The sequence below is a fragment of the Saccopteryx leptura genome, chromosome 9, assembly GCF_036850995.1.
Source record: "Saccopteryx leptura isolate mSacLep1 chromosome 9, mSacLep1_pri_phased_curated, whole genome shotgun sequence".
NCBI lineage: Eukaryota > Metazoa > Chordata > Mammalia > Chiroptera > Emballonuridae > Saccopteryx > Saccopteryx leptura.
The window spans coordinates 27471820-27491289 of NC_089511.1; the positions used below are offsets into that span (position 1 = coordinate 27471820).

Consider the following 19470-nt stretch of genomic DNA (forward strand, 5'->3'; position numbering starts at 1 on the left):
CAATCCATATGTTGGTCAAATAAGTTTTAAAATATGATACATATGTGTGCTCACTTATAGTTTGTATTGGGTGTGAGGGACAGGCTGTAAGCAGGCAGGTCGTTATAGCCTCAGGCTTAGTTTTAAGACTAAGCCTTTCCACACACCCTTGATGATTGCATGATCTGGGTGGTGCACTCTCATGAGGAATCCCATTATGCCTCAGATAAGTGACTTTATATAGAGACTTCCTTGTTTGTATATTGGATTAAAGGTTTTGATTTCTACACTATAAAATGGGGGCAGACTGGGAGCTTGCTCTCTCTCGGTTCCTGAGATTAATATCAGAGGAGAGAGCAGAGAAAGGCCACATGGAGGAGAGGAGAGCAGAGAAAGGCCACGTGGAGGAGGCCAGGAGAAGCAGCCAAGATGGTGGAGTGCTGAGGGAGAAGCCAGTTTGTGTAGAGTTTGTGCAGAGAGAAGGAGATGGGGAACAGAGGTAAATAAGTCTGGTGAGCTAGAAACCTTTGATTCTAGGAAACTTGATAAGTCCTGGGCTTTTTGAGCCCTGAATGAGTGGGTTTTGAAGCCCAGTATGAGTTTTTATTTGCCCACTGGGTACAAGCTAGGATTAAAGCTATTGGCTCACCAGTTCTTGGCTCTGTTGTTTCATTACCGACTGTCCGAATCAAATGCGAACCTGCATGGGCCAGGCAGCTGTGATGGTGGCCGTAGCTACTGGCTTTACACCATACATTTTTAATTTCTGTGTAAAAGGAAGCCAAAAGTGGATAAACTTATGTGCAGCAATTAAAATTTCAGCATTATATCTTATTTGGAACTGAACTAGATATCCAAGTTGCTCCGCTTCAATCGGAGCCATTCTAGCACCTGGGGCAGAGGCCATGGAGCCATCCTCAGCACCCGGGCCAACTTTGCTCCAATGGAGCCTTGGCTGCGGGGGGGTGGGGGGGGGAAGAGGGGACAGAAAGAAAAGAGAGGGAGAAGGGTGAAGAAACAGATGGGTGCTTCTCTTGTGTGTCTTGGCCAGGAATCGAACCTGGGTCTTCCACATGCCAGGCCAACGCTCTACCACTGAGCCAACCAGCCAAGGCCACTAATCAACATCTTAAGTTATTGTTTTGCTGATTGATTTTGTAACAGAGATAACGTCAGTTTATGGGTTATGAGTAGAATAAGTAAAAGACAAGTATTACATTTAATGCTAATAATACATGCCAGTTTAAATTAAACCAAAGAGCTTAAACTAGATTTTATTACCAAAGATTATCCTAGATCATGTGAACTTGAAAAACATTTGGGTTGGTTGCTGACAGTATATTTGATTTAGATAAATGCTTGTTTGTCTTTAACCAAATTAAAAACCTTTTTACAAATTAATTTTGCCAATATTATCCAGAAGTAGAAAAATATCACATATCTATAACATATTTACTTACATAGGAATACATACACATACAGACAGATGCAGAGATATGGTTTTTGTTTTAAAAGTTAGCTATGAGATGGGTATGATAATGCAAAACTCACTAATGTATAAAAGAAAAGTTGGGTTCAAACTGTGTTTCTGGCAGAATAAGTTAAGCTTATCTTCTCAGATAGCTAAAGCTTTTAGTAGTATTTGTAAAAAAAGACAATTTGTTTTTCATTCACCTAATCTCCAAATAGGTTTGGTTTGGTTTGGTTTTGAGTAAGAATTACCTCCATGAGGTTTGCATTTCAAGAGCTGGCTCTAGGACCCTAGAGAAAACAAGGTAGAGAAAGGGTATAAATTTCTCCAAGAAGGGCTTTTATCTCCTAAACTTCGCTCTCTAACAATATCCAAAAGCCTATGGAGATAGATAGGGGAGGTTTGGGGGGGGGGGGGGGGTAGAAAGGATAGGTGAGTTTTGAATTGTTTCTAGAGCCACACGTCTGTTCCTGTGAAGACTAGCTCCCTAACACAAACACAGTTGTTTTTACTTCCTCACATCTGGGTTGCAACCTGAATGATGTCAAGATGCTGACCCAGGCATTCAACTACATTGTCCTTATTTTGCTTCTCGGTATCAGAGCGATCTTCAACTAACACAAAAATCAAAAGATTCCTAGATTTCGAGCTGTACGTTTGTTTTTAAGTTTTAGTAAACCCTCCAGTCTTCAGAATGTTTTTCTTTCCCTTTGGGAACAGTCTCATTTTAGTTTAGGAGAGAAGGCCTAAAAAAAAAAATCCTACCAGACTCAGATTCTCGGCTTCCAGCCTGGCTAATGGATGGCTGAGGGGAAGCAGAAGGTGCCCTCTCAGGATGAGCCCCTTTGGCAGGTGGATCGTTTGGAGCTGAAGGCAATCAGGGCGCAGCAGACTCAGGAAGAGCTTTTTACCTTCCTCTTGACTGCCTAAATTATTTCCGGTAGGGGACCTATCCCAGGAAGAGCTATTATTACCAGAGGTAACTCTTTTATGTCAGAAGGACTTCTCTGCTCTGCATGGCAAACGTTTGTTGACCAAACATTTACTCTCTCATCTTCCTGTGAATTCCTGCCTCCACTTTGGAGCCCCAGCCCCCCACCCTCTTCTCCTTAGCTAAGAATGGCACATACGCCTCAATTATTTGACTCCTAGGGAGTCTCGTTTTTGGGGCAGGGGCTCTCTTATGTAGAGAATTTGCTTTTCTCCTGTTAATCTGTCTTATGTCAATTTAATTATTAGATCAGCCAAAGAACCTCGAAGAGAAGGAAGTTTTCTGGCTCTGCATGACTATAGAGCTACTTAAAATAAATCCTTTTGCATATTTTGTCAGGTTTCAGCTAAAACAAACAGTAAATATTCCTGGCAGTACTGAACAACCCCATGGCCACAACAGGGGTCCTCAAAGAGGACACCAAAAAACTGCCCTCCCAAGACCCAGAGCCACTCCGAAGGACAGTCAAAAGGAAGTACGATTTAGACAGTTCCCCTGAGAACTGGCAACATTTGGTAGGACTTTAGCTACAAATGGAATGCAATCCATATTCCTGCCCAGCCATATTTTTGCTGCCCTCCCTACACACACACACACACACACACACACACACACACACACACACACACACACACACACACTTCTCAGGAGTCAATTTCTCAGGACACAAAATGAGATAACCAAGAAGGTAATAGCTGCTCCTAGGAGACAAAAGATCAATAACCAATGCTTTTTCCTGCCAATCTAAGTTTGGAAAGGAAAGAACAATGTGACACTGTAACTGCCATTCTTGACCAGGCCTCACAGACAGAGAGATCTGGGAGAGCTGACTTTGGAAAAAACTCTTACCCTTGGCGGGCTTCTGCCAGGTTCCCGGGGTTGCCGTTTGACAGCTCCGGAGTGGGGAGTCCGAGCAGATCACACCCCTGTCACCAGAAACTGTAGTGGACAAAGAATAATTTTCCCTTTAACCTTTACAATGAGTGACTGGCTTAGACTCCCTTTTTCTCTAGTGTACCTCATAAATGGATACTCTTACCTAAGATGTTTAAAAGTTCTCCACGGAGGCCACTGGAATTCAAGATTATCTTTGGTACGGTTAACCTGTTTGTTTAAACTTAATACAAATTTTATTCATTCTTGGCCTTACACTGCACCTGGTCCAGTTTCTAAGTCAGATCTCGTCCAACCCCAGATCTAGTGGTCCAGTTTCTAAATTGGTGCTTAATTTATTGACTCCCCATTCAGTATCACCAGCCATGGGGCCTGCCAGGGTCTGGAGCTGGGCAGGTTCTAAGGTCCAATTCTTTCAGGCCGGACCTCACCCCTCTTCTGTTCTCACTAGACTGACACCTGGGAATTGGGTAGCTTTTCCTATTGAAATCCTCAAATCACAAAGGATCTGATATATTCCCTTCCTCAAACAATAGGGGTTACCAATCTCTTTACAAAAAAGAGTTGGAGTGCTAAAGCAGGCAAGAACAATATGTAAATAAGTGGGTGTGGCTGTGTCCCAGGAAAACATTCTTTTTTTTTTTTTCTTTTCATTTTTCTGAAGCTGGAAACAGGGAGAGACAGTCAGACAGACTCCCGCATGCACCTGACTGGGATCCACCCGGCACGCCCACCATGGGGCGACGCTCTGCCCACCAGGGGGCGATGCTCTGCCCATCCTGGGCGTCGCCATGTTGCGACCAGAGCCACTCCAGTGCCCGGGCCATCTTTGCTCCAATGGAGCCTTGGCTGGCTGCAGGAGGGGAAGAGAGAGACAGAGAGGAAAGCGCGGTGGAGGAGTGGAGAAGCAAATGGGCGCTTCTCCTGTGTGCCCTGGCCGGGAATCGAACCCGGGTCCTCCGCACGCTAGGCCGACGCTCTACCGCTGAGCCAACCGGCCAGGGCCCAGGAAAACATTCTTTACAAATATACAGGCAGCTGGCAGATTTGACCTGCAGATTGTAGATCGCCAGCCTCAGATTTACACATAAACCCACACGACTGCCTTTGTGCCATTCGGATTATTATTTGGGGATATCTGAGACTTTCTCTACTTGTATTTAATTTAGGATGCTGAATGTTAGTCATAAAGTACTGGTCAGTTAAAATTCTATGCATTTACAGAATTCTATTTTTCTCCCCCTGCCCTGCCTTTATATGTCTGATTTTTCTATTGCATGATTTGTACTTGGCAAAACAACAACAACAACAAAACCCCAAAAAAGCTGACATGCATTTCCTTGGTTGCTATTTGAGTTTATTGGAATAGCAGCTACAGTATGACAAATGAAAAAGGCAATTGGTTATTCTTAATGACTGTCCTCATTCTGGTAAGCAGGTCCTGTAAATGCATATGTAGAACTTTCAAAGATCATTGGTAATCACATCAGTGTAATGGGTATTCCATCAGGGATAACTGCATTTTACAGTTCTGTTCTGTGTAATTTCAGAGGGTAAAGAAGATCTCTCTTTTAGGAGTACTTCTATGAAAATGTCTCTTAAAGCAACTCAAACTTTTTAGGACCTTCTTCTGTTCAAATGCAGAATGAGATATTTCTGTCCCTTGAAATTTGGAGACATGCTCTGAGCTGTGATAATTTTGTGACTTTTTGTCGACCTGGGCTTGTGTTTGTGTACTTGTTGTAGTAATATAATGTTATAGTAATTAAATATATAGAAATGTAAAACACAAAAATATGGAAGATATATAAAAGTAATTAAAATAATGTTAAAAATAATTATTAAAATGAAATAAAGTTATGCCGTCTGGATAGAAATTAATGTAGTGGATGCAGATGTGATAAACAGACTCTGACTTTCCAGCAGGCCCAGTTAGTGTGTGTGTGAAGTTATACATAGATAAGAAGTGGCTTGGTGTCATAACTCTGTAATGTGATAAACAGACTCTGACATTTTTTTTTTTTTTTTTGTATTTTTCTGAAGTTGGAAACAGGGAGGCAGTCAGACAGACTCCCGCATGCGCCTGACTGGGATCCACCCAGCATGCCCACCAGGGGACGATGCTCTGCCCATCTGGGGCATTGCTCTGTTGAGATCAGAGCTATTCTAGCGCCTGAGGCAGAGGCCATGGAGCCATCCTCAGAGTCCGGGCCAACTTTGCTCCAATGGAGCCTCGGCTGCGGGAGGGGAAGAGAGAGACAGAGGGGAAGGAGAGGGGGAGGGGTGGAGAAGCAGATGGGCGCCTTTCCTCTGTGCCCCGGCCGGGAATCGAACCTGGGACTCCTGCACGCCAGGCCAACGCTCTACCACTAAGCCAACCGGCCAGGGCCTTAGACTCTGACTTTTGAGCAGGGCCCAGTTAGTTGTGTGTGTGAAGTTATACCTAGATAAGAAGTGGTTTGGTGTAAGTTAATGTAAATAAGAACATCTTAAAAAGTGTTTTGATGGCCTGACCTGTGGTGGCACAGTGGATCAAGCGTCGACCTGGAATGCTGATGTCGCCGGTTCAAAACCCTGGGCTTGCCCGGTCAAGGCACATATGGGAGCTGACGCTTCCTGCTCCTCCCCCCTTCTCTCTCTCTCTCTCTCTCTCTCTTCTCCAACATGAATAAATAAAAATAATTTTTTAAAAAAAAGTGTTTTGATGTAAACATTTCAGAAGATTAACATAAAAGGGGATTCCCTGCAAGGAACTCCCAAAAAGGTAGTTTGAGGTGATAATCCTGTAGATTGACACCTGTTAGAAGGCATTGGCCAGAAAAGGTACTAAAGCTGAGGGGCCCCGTGCTGCGGTAGTCGCCCAGACTCCAACATTGATGCGGACTGTCTCCACGCCGCTCTGAGCTCTGACCAAAGACAGCCGAGAGGAGCACACCAACGGGGCCCCCTTAAGCTGCACCCAGGCACGCCAAAAGGATTTGTGAGTAATAAATTGCCTGTGTGATTATTGCAACTAACTCTGTGTCGGTCTTGTGCTTTTCCTCCAGTGGCAGTCAGTGTCAACACTTAACAGTAGCATCCTCAAAGCCGCCTCAAGAGTAGTCTCAAATAGGCTGCCAGCCCTGCTGATAAGCAAGAGTGTCTCACTGCACGGGGAAGTCGAATCAGGGACGCCTGATTAATGTAGAGCTTGGGCTCTACTGGGCAGTACTTCTAATGAATGTTGTAGAGATTAAGTGTGAACATGACCAAGAAAACAGATAAACAAACAAACAGGTGCATAACAGTCATTTGATATATGCTTGTTTGAAGCTGAGAGTAAACTGGCAGAACCAGTCTTGGTCTCAGAAGCTACCAGTTCAGAAGCCACAAACACTGAATGCTTGGGAGGCAAATTGTATCTTTCCTTTTTTTTTTTTTTTTTTTGGTATTTTTCTGAAGTTGGAAATGGGGAGGCAGTCAGACAGACTCCTGCATGCGCCCCACCAGGATCCACCCGGCATGCCCACCAGGGGGCGATGCTCTGCCCATCTGGGGCGTCGCTCTGTTGCAACCAGAGCCATTCTAGCGCCTGAGGCAGAGGCCACAGAGCCATCCTCAGCGCCTGGGCCAACTTTGCTCCAATGGAGCCTCTGCTGTGAGAGGGAAAGAGACAGAGAGGAAGGAGAGGGGGAGGGATGAAGAAGCAGATGGGTGCTTCTCCTGTGTGCCCTGGCCAGGAATCGAACCCGGGACTCCTGCACGCCAGGCCGACACTCTACCACTGAGCCAAACGGCCAGGGCCAAATTGTATCTTTCTTGAGCTCAATTTCCTCATCTCTCAAATGGACAAACGAGACCAGAGTTCTGATATTTCTTGGACACCTCTGTTTTAGCAATGTTTTCTACCAAACTCTGAGTGACCCTACTTTATTATCTACCAAACATTACCTGGGAACAGTGTTTTTCAACTTTTTTTTTTCATTATTGCCCTGAAGGAGTCTTTTCCTTGATTGCAACACCCCTACACTGCCATGTAACCTTCACCTAGTCTCTCCCGTGGTAATATTTTACACAATGATAGTATAATTTCGAAACCAGAAAATTGAATAATGGCAGAATTTGAGTTGAGGTGTCAGAAAACACATATTTTTTTTTAAGTGAAAGGAGGGGAGATAGACAGACTCCTGCATGGCCCCAACCGGGATCCACCCAGTAACCCCTCTCTGGGGCTGATGCTCCAATCAACTGAGCTATCATCAATGCCAATGCAGCCACTGGCTGTGGGAGGGGAAGAGAGAGAGAAAAGGGAGAGAAGAGAGAGAAGGAATGGAAGAGAAGCACATGGTCAATTCTCCTGTATGCTCTGACCAGGGGTTGAACCTAGGATGTCCGCACACCGGGCTGATGCTCTATTCACTTAGCCAGCTGGCCAGGGCCAAAACATACACATTTAAAAATATTTTCAGATTCCACACTTTCAATTTACGAGACCCTGCTCCACAAAGTCAGCTAAGGCTTGCTTCTGCCCCTGAAGCCCTATTGTCTCATAAGCTGTCTAGAGTTCAGAGGAAAATGTCTCTTCTGTACAGTAAGTAGTTCACCCCTATCTTCCCGGGATATGTTCCAAGCTCCGTGGTGGATGCATGAAGCTGCGGATAGTACCAAACCCTATATAAACTGTTTTATCCGGTCCTGGCTGGTTGGCTCAGTGGTAGAGCATCAGCCTGGCGTGCAGGAGTCCTGGGTTCGATTCCCGGCCAGGGCACAGAGGAGAAGTGCCCATCTGCTTCTCCACCCTTCCCCTGTCCTTCCTCTGTCTCTCTCTTCCCCTTCCACAGCAGAGGCTCCACTGGAGCAAAGTTGGGCCGGGTGCTGAGGGTGGCTCCATGGCCTCTGCCTCAGGTGCTAAAATGGCTCTGGTCACAACAGAGCGACGCCCCAGATGGGCAGAGCATCACCCCCTGGTGGGCATGCCCGGTGGATCCCGGTGGGGCGCATGCGGGAGTCTGTCTGACAGCCTCCCGGTTCCAACTTCAGAAAAATACAAAAAAAAAAAACAACAAAAAACTGTTTTATCTTATACATACATATCTATGATAAAGTTTAATTTATAAATTAGGCACAGAAAGAGATTAACAATAACTAATAATAAAATAGAATAATTATACTAATACAATGAAAAAAAGTTTATGTAAACATGGTCTCTCTCTCTCTCTCTCTCTCTCTCAAAATATCGTATTAAACTGCACTCACCTTTTCACTTAAAGGAAGTACTTTATGGCTTCTCTTTGGCATATTCAAATTGCCAGGGTCACTACTCTTGTGCTTTGGGACATTATTAAATAAAATAAAAGTTACTTGAATACAATTCCGTGATACTCCTTAATCAAGACAGCTACTGAGGAACTAATGAGTGGGGCACGTAGGAAACGTGGAGACGTAGGGTAAAAGGGTGATTCACGTTCTGGGTGGGAGGGAGTTAGAGACCACGCGAGATTTCATCATGCTACTCAGAACGGAGCTGAGGTTTCATCTGGCTACTGGGAAAAGCAACAGATTTCATTAGGCCACTGAGAACAGCTCTAGGTTTTTATCGTGCTGCTCAGACAGGTGTGCATTTTAAAACTGATGAATTGCTTATTTCTGGAATTTTCCGCGCGTAATATCTTTCCACGGTGGTTGACTGCAGGTAACCGAAACCCAGGAAAGCAGAAACTCAGATAAGGGGAGACTAATGTACTGTTGGCTCAGGAGACGCGAATGAATGGAGGAAAAATGCTAACTTTAATAACATTTCCTGATGTTTACATTAAAAAATATTCAATAAGCCTTTGTTACGTTCAAGGAACTATAGGTAAACAAATTTTGTTATGTTCAAGGAGCTATGGGTAAACAAAGTATGTTTAAAAATATGTAGAGTGGTTCCAGGTTATGTAGGTATATGCCAGGGGTCCCCAAACTTTTTACACAGGGGGCCAGTTCACTGTCCCTCAGACTGTTGGAGAGCCGGACTATAAAAAAAAACTATGAACAAATCCCTATGCACACTGCACATATCTTATTTTAAAGTAAGAAAAAAAGCCAAAACGGGAACAAATACAATATTTAAAATAAAGAACAAATAAATTTAAATCAACAAACTGACCAGTATTTCAATGGGAACTTTGCTCCTCTCACTGACCACCAATGAAAGAGGTGCCCCTTCCGGAAGTGTGGCGGGGCTGCATGCGGCCCGTGGGCCGTAGTTTGGGGACCCCTGGTAGATACTCTTCCTTTAAAGAAGTAGAACATCATTTTCAATGACAAGGTTTGGCTGACAACCTTCCAGGGAGCAGGGGTGGAAGGGGGAAGAGTGAGTAACACTACTGTGGGGACACCTGGTTAACAGGACCTGTCAGGTGATCAAGGTCTAGAGGACGCAAGGAGACAGGACAACTAAATGTAATGTGGTATCCCAGATTAGGATCATAGGGCACAGAAGGGACATTAGGGGACATTGAGTAAATAGGAATAAACTCTGGACTTTGGTTAATAATATTGTATAAATTTTGCTTTGTCTCAGGAAAAAGGGAGTCTCTCTAGAAATCTAATTGTAAGAACTCTTTCCAATGATGGAACATCTTTCTGCAGACTTATGTTTTAACTAACAATCTCTCTTTTGTCAAGTTTAAAAGGACTCAGGGTTAACATGGGTGTGATTTAGAACAAACCCAAATCTTGGCTAACAATTATCTTCAACTTTTGTCTTCACCTATTTTTTTTTTTACCCCAAAGTGAATAAGGGAGAACAAAAAAAGTACCCAAGGGTGGAGAGAAGGTTCTTGAATCAGACTGGCTCTACCCTTTACTGGATGTGCAACCCAGACAATTTACTCAATTTCTTTAAGCTTCAGTTTCCTTGTATTAAAATGGGGTTAATAATAAAAATAAAAATAAGGGAATAATAATACTTTGCTCACAAACTTTAGCATGTATGATCAGTTTTTGATCCATAGTGATAACTCAATTTAGTTTACCTTACTCCAACATGTCTGTTTCTTCAACTGTAATATATCACTAATTTTAGTATCTACTTCAAAGTTTAGGTTGGATAATATATACCAAAGTCTTGGCCAATGCATGGGACCTATTAAATATTTAATAAGCATTAGCTTTCATTATGAAAACTTCATCTCTGCATCCCTGGGTGGAAATACATATTAGTAAGAATCCAAAGTCAAATAGTAGAAGAAAATCCTGTAGAGCGGAGGTTCTTCTTCTTCTTCTTCTTTTTTTTTTTAAATTTTTATTTATTGTTATGAGAGAGAGAAACAGCCATCTGTTTATTTGCCCTGACCAGGAATTGAACAACAACCTCTGCCTATCTGAGGATGCTCTAACCAACCAGCTGAGCTATCTGGCCAAGGCTAGAGCAGTGGTTCTTAACTAGGGATGATTGTAGGTTGAGGACATTTGGCACACTGGTTGAAATAGAGAGCAACAGCCAGGTGAGTTCACCCATGTCAGACATGTGGTCAGAACCAACCAGAAACCACTGTCATCAATATTCTTTTCACCCACAATCTCCTTAACCTGTTTCTTTCTCCAGGTGCCCACACCAGAAATCTGAGTCCACAACCTCTATCTGGATCTCTCTGCTTAAGGCAGGGGTCCCCAAACTTTTTACCCAAGGGGCCAGTTCACTGTCCCTCAGACCGTTGGAGGGCCGGACTATAAAAAAAAAAAACTATAAACAAATCCCCATGCACACTGCACATATCTTATTTTAAAGTAAAAAAAACAAAACGGGAACAAATACAATATTTAAAATAAAGAACAAGCCCTGGCCGGTTGGCTCAGCGGTAGAGCGTCGGCCTAGCGTGCGGAGGACCCGGGTTCGATTCCCGGCCAGGGCACACAGGAGAAGCGCCCATTTGCTTCTCCACCCCTCCGCCGCGCTTTCCTCTCTGTCTCTCTCTTCCCCTCCCGCAGCCAAGGCTCCATTGGAGCAAAGATGGCCCGGGTGCTGGGGATGGCTCCTTGGCCTCTGCCTCAGGCGCTAGAGTGGCTCTGGTCGCAATATGGCGACGCCCCGGAGGGGCAGAGCATCGCCCCCTGGTGGGCAGAGCATTGCCCCTGGTGGGCGTGCCGGGTGGACCCCGGTCGGGCGCATGCGGGAGTCTGTCTGACTGTCTCTCCCTGTTTCCAGCTTCAGAAAAATGAAAATAAATAAATAAATAAATAAAATAAAATAAAATAAAATAAAGAACAAATACATTTAAATCAACAAACTGACCAGTATTTCAATGGGAACTATGCTTCTCTCACTGACCACCAATGAAAGAGGTGCCCCTTCTGGAAGTGCAGCGGGGGGGCCAGATAAATGGCCTCAGGGGGCTGCATGTGACCGCGAGCTATAGTTTGGGGATCCCTGGCTTAAGGGATAGAGGTCACTTCTGCAGTGGAGGAATCCCTGAGCTTGCCTCAGGCAAACAGCCAAGTTTCCACTTGAAAAATCTATGGAAATTTCTGCCACTGATAGGCTGTTTTGCATGTCCAGCTTCTGACTCCAAAAATGTAAATGTCTTCGTCATACTCTCAGCTCCTCAGTAAGTATAGAGAGAACCTGGTCAGGAAGTATCTATTTTTTAATCATCTAAGAAACTCCATAGTACTTTAAACTTACTTTGCATGGTTTCTATTTTTGAATAAAGATTGTCATCAATAGTGCTATTACATAAAAGTATATAAATCACATTTATTGATTTCTAAAAAGCAGTTCTGTAAATCTTAAAAGATGTTTCCAGGCACAGTATTGGTAAATCACATAAATCATCATATCCCTAAAAGGACAAATTAGCTGAAATTTGACTATAAACCTTAATTATCAGTGACCTGTGGCTGTGTAACAAATGATTCCCAAAATTAGCAGCTTAAAACAACATTAATGATGTCACATTCCTGTGGGTCAGGAATCCAGATGTGGCTAGCTGGTTTCCTTTGGCTCAGTGTCTCTCACAGACTGCAATCCAGGTGTTGTTTAGGCCTGCACTCATCTCAGAGCTTAACTGGGATGTGTGTGTGTGTGTGTGTGTGTGTGTGTGTGTGTGCGCGCGCGCGCGTGCACGTGTATTGTGAACCTGTTTTCAAGTTCACTTATGTGGCTTTGGCAGGAGATTTCAGATCTTTGCCACATAGGACTCTCTGTGATACAAACTCATAACGTGGCAGAGGGATGGCTTTCTTAACATGAGTAAACAGAGAGACAGGCTAAGCATCGAAGATGGAAGCCACAGGCTTTTTGTGCTCTAATCTTAGAAGTGACATTTCATTTCTTTTGCCATGTTGGATTCATTAGAAGAGAGTTGACCAATTGAGTCTACGTTCATGAGGTGGGTAGCATTTTCCCCCCCACTTATTCTGTGTTGGAGTGACTCAGTGCAATACAAACACCCTTTGCTATGTAAGTTCTCATTGACCAGGAGAGAGTTCTCTCTAAGAATGCTGTTCAGTATTCTTCCAGGATATTATTGGTTAGCTCCCATGAGAAGTTTATCAGAAGAGCCAGAAAGTTTCCCAGGTCTCTTTAGCATATTGAGTTTGGCACCAAAACACAAGGCTTAATTTCCCAAGAAATGTGATTTAAGTTAAAGCAGGTTTTGCAGAATTGTTGGGGTGGATATATGGCTGACGGGGAGATAGATGACCATCATCATGGTAATGACAATGAACTAAAGAAACACGGCTCCAGGAATGTTACATTAAAACTTGTGCCGGCTCCGTGAGTAAGGCCAAACCTCTCTCAGTGAAAACTGAAAGCCATGAGCTTGGGGACAGTGGGGGGAGCTGCGGGCCCCACGAGTCAGAGGCAGGTGCTGCAAGTGATCGAGAGGTGCCAGAAAGCCCAAGCTGAGTTCGTACAGGAGGTGGTAGAGCTGGTGACCAGACCCAGAAACATCGAGACCGTGCCGAACTTGGGTGTGGTGTCTTGGCTTGAGGCTTCTTCTTCTGGGTGTGGTACCAACAATTCCACAGACTGCTACTTTGGCCCTTAGGAGACTGGCTAATTCTAGTGACCCAGCAGAAGTGATCGTGAAGGGCGGCATTCTTTCACAGCTTGTTTATGCATTGGCAGAACAGAATGTTTCCAGATCAGGTGATGAGAAAATGTGTGAACGGGGAGTACATGAAAAATAGGACCAGGAGCAGGGAGCATAGTAATGCGATGTGAAAGAGACTTTTGAATCCTCCAGAGGACTCTGAAAAATAAATCACATGTTCACTGCCTGCCTGGGCTGAGAGGAGGCCTGAAGACTCTTGGTTGAGAAATGAAAGCACCCTGTCTTGTTTGGTCTCCAGGATCTTTTGACTAGAAAGGGACCCATGAGAATCCTACCTGGATTCAGAATATTGGCTGGGCGGAGCCTTTAGTACTGACTCCTTTACCATCATACCTGACTTTTCATGTGTCTTTCCTTTGCCTACAACCAGTTAACATGTTGGTAACTCATCTCCCTCAATAAAATAATTGATTTAAAAATAATAAACTGATCAATCCTGTGTTCACCAACTGTCATTTATTGCAGAAGTGATCAATCAATCAAAAAAAAAAAAAAAAAAAAAAGGCAGTTTAGATGTAGAAATCCCTGTCAAGAATTAGGCCTTAGTCTTTTAAAAATATGGGCAGATAGGGCCATCTGGTGTACAGTTGTAAAACAACACAGTTAATGTTTTTTTTTTTTAGCCTCCTCACCAGTAATCAATGTGATCCAGCTGGCTTTACAAAAACAAATCATTCTTTAGTCTTCTTAGTGGTAATGTTGAAGAACTTGCCTCATTCCCAAACTTAAGGTTCCTCAAACCCATAATAATCTTATGAACTAAAACAGGGCTTGCCCTCTGATAGATCCTTGTAAGATCAAAGTCAAAGCCACGTGCAAGTTAAAGTGCAAGGGGCACAGAAACTAGGAGTAAATAGTTAAAAGAGGTGAAAATATAGCCCATGAGCAGAGAGGGGGAGCAAGACACCATGAAACCCACATGAGAAAAAGACGGCTTGTTCTTGGGCTCCCTCAGGCCCTAATAACATTCTAATTTAGCTTATGTGCACCCTGATAAAAAACTTGAATGCGTCTCTGTTGCTTGCAGTCAAATAAGCACGACTGCCTGACCTGTGGTAGCGCAGTGGATAAAGCGTCGACCTGGAAATGCTGAGGTCGCCGGTTCGAAACCCTAGGCTTGCCTGGTCAAGGCACATATGGGAGTTGATGCTTCCAGCTCCTCCCCCCTTCTCTCTCTCTCTTCCTCTCTCTCCCCCCTCTAAAAATGAATAAATAAAAAAAAAAAAATAAGCACGACTAAATATCAGTCGGTGTGAACACAAAATCATAAATCCTAAAATCTGGCATTCCTATTCTCACAAGGCCCCAAATGCCTGCATGTCTTATTTACTTAATCTTCTGATAAAGGCCACAGACAAGGTGTAAGAAGAGAAGAAACAGATGAGGTCATTACAACCATTTGGGACCATTATTGCTGTCTGGGCCACCCAGCCAGATTTCTGTCAGTTTGTGTGTCTCACTTGTGAATGAACTAGGAAGTGGGGAGGCAGGTGTTCTCAGACAGTGCTAGAGAACTTGGTGATCAGAACCAGTGGTGTCTGAGTACCACCTTGTGAGTCTCTGGACAGAAACGGGCTCTTTAATGCCTTAAATCAGGGGTCGGGAATGTTTTTGGCTGAGAGAGCAATAAATGCCACATATTTTAAAATGTGATTCCGTGAAAGCCATACAACGACCTGTGTACATTATGTATTATCCAATAAAAATTTGGTGTTGTCCCGGAGGACAGCTGTGATCGGCTCCAGCCACCACCAACCTTGAACATGAGTGGTAGGAAATGAATGGGTTGTAACACATGAGAATGTTTTATATTTTTAACGTTATTATTATTATTATTATTTTTTATGTTATTATTATTTTTATTAACGATTTGTCTGCGAGCCTGACCAGGTGGTGGCACAGTGGATAGAGCGTCAGACTGGGATGCGGAAGACCCAGGTTCAAGACCCTGAGGTCTCCAGCTTGAGTGCGGGCTCATCTAGTTTGAACACCAGCTTGGACTCAAGGTCGCTGGCTCGAGCAAGGGGTTACTCGGTCTGCTGAAGGCCCATGGTCAAGGCACATATGAGAAAGTGGTCGATGAACAACTGAGGTGTCGCAATGTGCAACTAACGATTGATGCTTCTCATCTCTCCGTTCCTGTCTGTCTGTCCCTGTCTATCCCTCACTCTGACTCTGTCACTGTAAAAAAAAAAAAAAAAAAGATTTGTCTGCGAGCCAGATGCAGCCATCAAAAGAGCCACATCTGGCTCACGAGCCATAGGTTCCCGACCCCTGCCTTAAATAAATCTTAGCGTTTGATTCACAAGTTAATAAATTCCTGACTTACTGTCAGTGTAGGTAAGTGGTTCTCAACTAGGGGAACAATTTTCAATGTCTGGAGACATTTTTGGTTGTTACAGACGTGGGAAGGGAGATATTCTGGCATCTAGTGGGTACAGGTAGGAGATGCTACTACATGTCCTACAATGCACAGGAGAATTCCCTAAAACAAAGAATTACCTGGCCCCAAATGTCACTAATGCTGAGGTTGGAAAAACTGTGGTGTCCATGGCAGGAGAAGCATAGAGGGAATTGTTAAAGTGGTGGGAAGAACAGAAGGTTAGCCTAAAAGTTGAGAATTCTACCAAGGGGACCACTACCCAGTTAGAGGAAGATGCAATATTATAACACTACCTTTGTGCCAAGTCACAGGCAACAAGTGCAGTGAATGCAACTCAAGATAAAAATCTAAGCAGTCAGCCCATGAGAAACTGAGCAGAGGCAGAGATAATGCTTAGAGAAACTGAGGCTAGTCAGTCTGACTCCATTCAAACCCCACCCCCAAACCACCAGGGAACTCTGAGACCTAATTTCCTATTCATATCTACCGGACGAATGAATTAGCTTGGGTGACAGGGGCAAGAGGTTAAACGGGTGAGGAGAAGAGCAGCAAATAAATGGTAGCAAATTTAAATGCACACGGATTTGGGAAGAGTGATGTTCTGAAACGTCTGAGATGGGATAGCGGGCCTGTTAAAATGAAAACATGTTTTCATTAAGTTAGCTTTTGGTTTTTCAAAGTAAAGTGAACCTCTCCTCTCAAGAGCATGCAGAGCAAGAATGGCAAAGCAGTTTCAGGACTTGCAGAACACAAAAAACAGCACTGCTTCCCTTTCCCACCTTTGAAAAATGTAGTTCTTTTGAAGGAGGCTTGCCTTCTTCTGAGACCTGAGCGGGAGAAATCATGGTCAGTAGATTTCCTTGTAACACTAAACTGTGGAGCAAGTTCCAAGGAAGGAAGGTTCTGGAAAACTCCTCAGGCAAGGCCAAGTTGAAGATATGCTTCGGTTTTTGACACAGGACATTATAGTATGCTTGTAGGTGCTCCAAGAGGTCCTAAGAGCATCCACTTTGTAAATTTGCAATTTTGTTTCAGACTAAGTTTATTTATAGAGGGCCAACTCTAAGGAATTACAGTCATTCGTTCATTTTCTTTTTAACTCAGTTTACCTAATAAACTTGTTGGTATAGGCATTTTACTAGGTGCTACTGATAGAAGCATAAGATGTGGTATTCTGCAAGACTAGTTAATCAGTTGAGTCACTGCATTTTTAATGATCTCCAAGTTTTACAACATTCTGTTTACGCAAACAAAAAGGTTTGTGAGTCAGCCTGGGTGACTGCTAGCTCTGGAGACTTTCTGAGCAGGAACGTTCACTCTCCAGAATGTCCTAAAACAAAGAGGAGCTAGAGTCCAGAATATCAGCATCTGCGCATCCTTCCTTTTTGCTCTAGTGTCTAGTCTGGCTGCGTCTAGACTACATTTCCCAGGATGCCCGCTTGCAAGAGCTCCTGCAGCAATTGGCCAGAATAATGAAGACGTTATTACTGGTCGCCCAGCAACAGGCAGAGTACTGAGCCGCCCCTTCTCTGCGGCCGGGATGATAATGAAGTTCCCCTTCATCTCTATAGTCATAGAGCGTCACCAGATTTTACTTCCAGTCAAGCGGCCGGGCGATCTCCTCAGCGCTTTCACCACAGCCCTTCTCGGCCCCCGCCCCTTTTACGCTAGCAGCAAAGTAAATTCCGGAAACTGGATCCCAGCTACGGAATCGATTGAGCGGCTCTGGGCGTCGTAGTACGCAGGCGCGAGCGTTCGGTCTGGACGCGCGCGGCGCTCGGTTGAAGCCCGAGTGAGTTCCTGAGAGCAGGACCCCCGCGGGCGGGAGACTGACTGAGCGGTGACCCAGCGCCTCCCCGGCCGCCATGGCAGCCCTGCGCTATGCGGGCCTGGACGACACGGACAGCGAGGACGAGCTGCCCCTGGGCTGGGAGCAGAGAACCACCAAGGACGGCTGGGTTTACTATGCCAAGTAAGAGGGCGCCGGGCCTGGGACCCACTCGGAGTGGGACGCACCTGGAACCTGACGGCCTCACGTGCGCGGGACGCTGCGCGGCACCCGACGCCCCCTGCGCGGGGCGGGGCGGGGCGGGGTGGGGCGGGGCGCGGGCCGGCCGAGGGGCAGTGCTGTTACAGGGCTTGCGGGGTCCTGCGGAGGGAGGGACCGGCCCCCTCCCCGGAGCCTGGGGCGGGCCGTGGCCGTGGCAGCGGCAGGCGCGCCCCCTGCTGCTCAGGAGGCAGCGCTGCACAGCGCCGGGACCCCAGTCCTGCCTTACCCTCTCCTCCCCAAAAAGTCAGGGAAAAAACTGCAGGTGCCTAGCTTCCTAATCTGGGGCCTGGGGTGGGGACCTCGGCGTATGCATTTTAAATACATGTCTTAACGTCGCTGTGTATATATGTATATATAATTGTGTACGTACCTTATAGCTAATATGGCTGCATTATAGTTTCCTCGGGACGTTTTAGAAACACTAGCAGACCCTTTTTCCTAACGCTTACTGTGTGACCTTGGGCCATTGAAAGAACGCTCAGCTGCAGTTTTCTTATCTGTAAGTTGGGCTTACAGGAGAGTTTTAGTGCAGGCAGTGTGCGTAAAGCACTTAGCTTGTATAAGGACTCTATGCTCAGTACTTGTTAGTTTTTCCTGCTATCTCTGCAGCTGTGACCGCACCTCCTTAGGCCTGATACTAGAGTCACTGGAGACTGTCACGAGTTCAGATTTCAGGTCTTCACAATGACCCTCGTGTAGCAGATAATTAAAATGAGGATTCTGAGTTTTTTTGTTTGTTTTTTTAAACTTTCCAGGTGGTTTTCAATATCTGGTCAACTTAAAAAATATCTTGTCCTTGGTTCCACCTCCAGAGTCTCATTTAGTTGATTTGCCTCCCCTCCCCCTTGATGTGTTGTCAAGTCTTCCCAGGTGCTTCTAAGCCACCCAAGGCTGTGATGCACTGCTATCTCTGGTGGCTTGGTAGAACAACAGCAAAATAAGACCTTACTGAGTTCATTCATTCAAGTCTCACCGGGTCTTACCATGTGCCGGGCTTTTTGCTGGGTCCTGTTTATACTGAGATAAAGGAGGTTCAGTGGTCACCCTTAGTGAGTGCCCAGCTTTACAGGGCAGAGTGCCAGAGTGAGGTCGTCCGGTGCAGTGTGTGCAGTGAGCAGCAGACTGGAGCAGATGGGCACCTCAGGTGAGATGACCTGGCAGAGTTGGCACCTGAACCGTGCCTTAGAGCACAAGTAGAAGTGGGCGGGTTGAGGAGGCAGGAGGGCAGCCTGGGTAGAAGACACGAAACAGAGGCCCCTTGTTTGGCCTGTGTGGTGATGTGGGAACGTGAGGGTCCAGGCAGGGGAGGAAGGACCTCGCTTAGGGAGGCCCTTTTGTGCTTGATGGAGGAGGAGCTGGGGCTCTGTGATCAGGACCCCGGGTCCGCTGTGGGATTGGAGCCAGGGAGTTACATCAGGGTTGTGTCTTTTTGAAAGGTGATTTCTGTTCTGGAGAACTGAGAGGACCTAGCAGCAGGGAGTCGTTAGGCTGTTGCAGGGCTCTGGGCAGCTCCTGAATAGGCGCTTGATGTTCTCTCTGCTTTGTCCCTTTTATCCCTGAGAACTGGGCTTAAACGCACCTCCCAAGAGGCCTTCCCCTTTAATCCCACCCCTGCACCCT

At 45.2% G+C, this 19470-nt stretch overlaps 1 protein-coding gene across 5 annotated transcripts in view; it reads left to right on the forward strand.

The window, feature by feature from the left end:
* The first annotated feature begins 17289 nt into the window (after positions 1 to 17289).
* Positions 17290 to 19470, forward strand: part of WWOX (WW domain containing oxidoreductase) — a 1014498-nt gene continuing 1012317 nt past the window's right edge. For 2 of the 5 annotated variants that reach the window (XM_066349490.1, XM_066349489.1), the window contains exon 1: positions 17292 to 17772. In XM_066349490.1, the coding sequence (XP_066205587.1) occupies positions 17666 to 17772 (107 nt within the window). In that variant the 5' untranslated portion in view covers positions 17292 to 17665. Of the gene's footprint in view, positions 17773 to 19470 lie in introns of all 5 variants that reach the window. The other 3 variants (XM_066349487.1, XM_066349491.1, XM_066349488.1) reach the window with 3 other exon arrangements.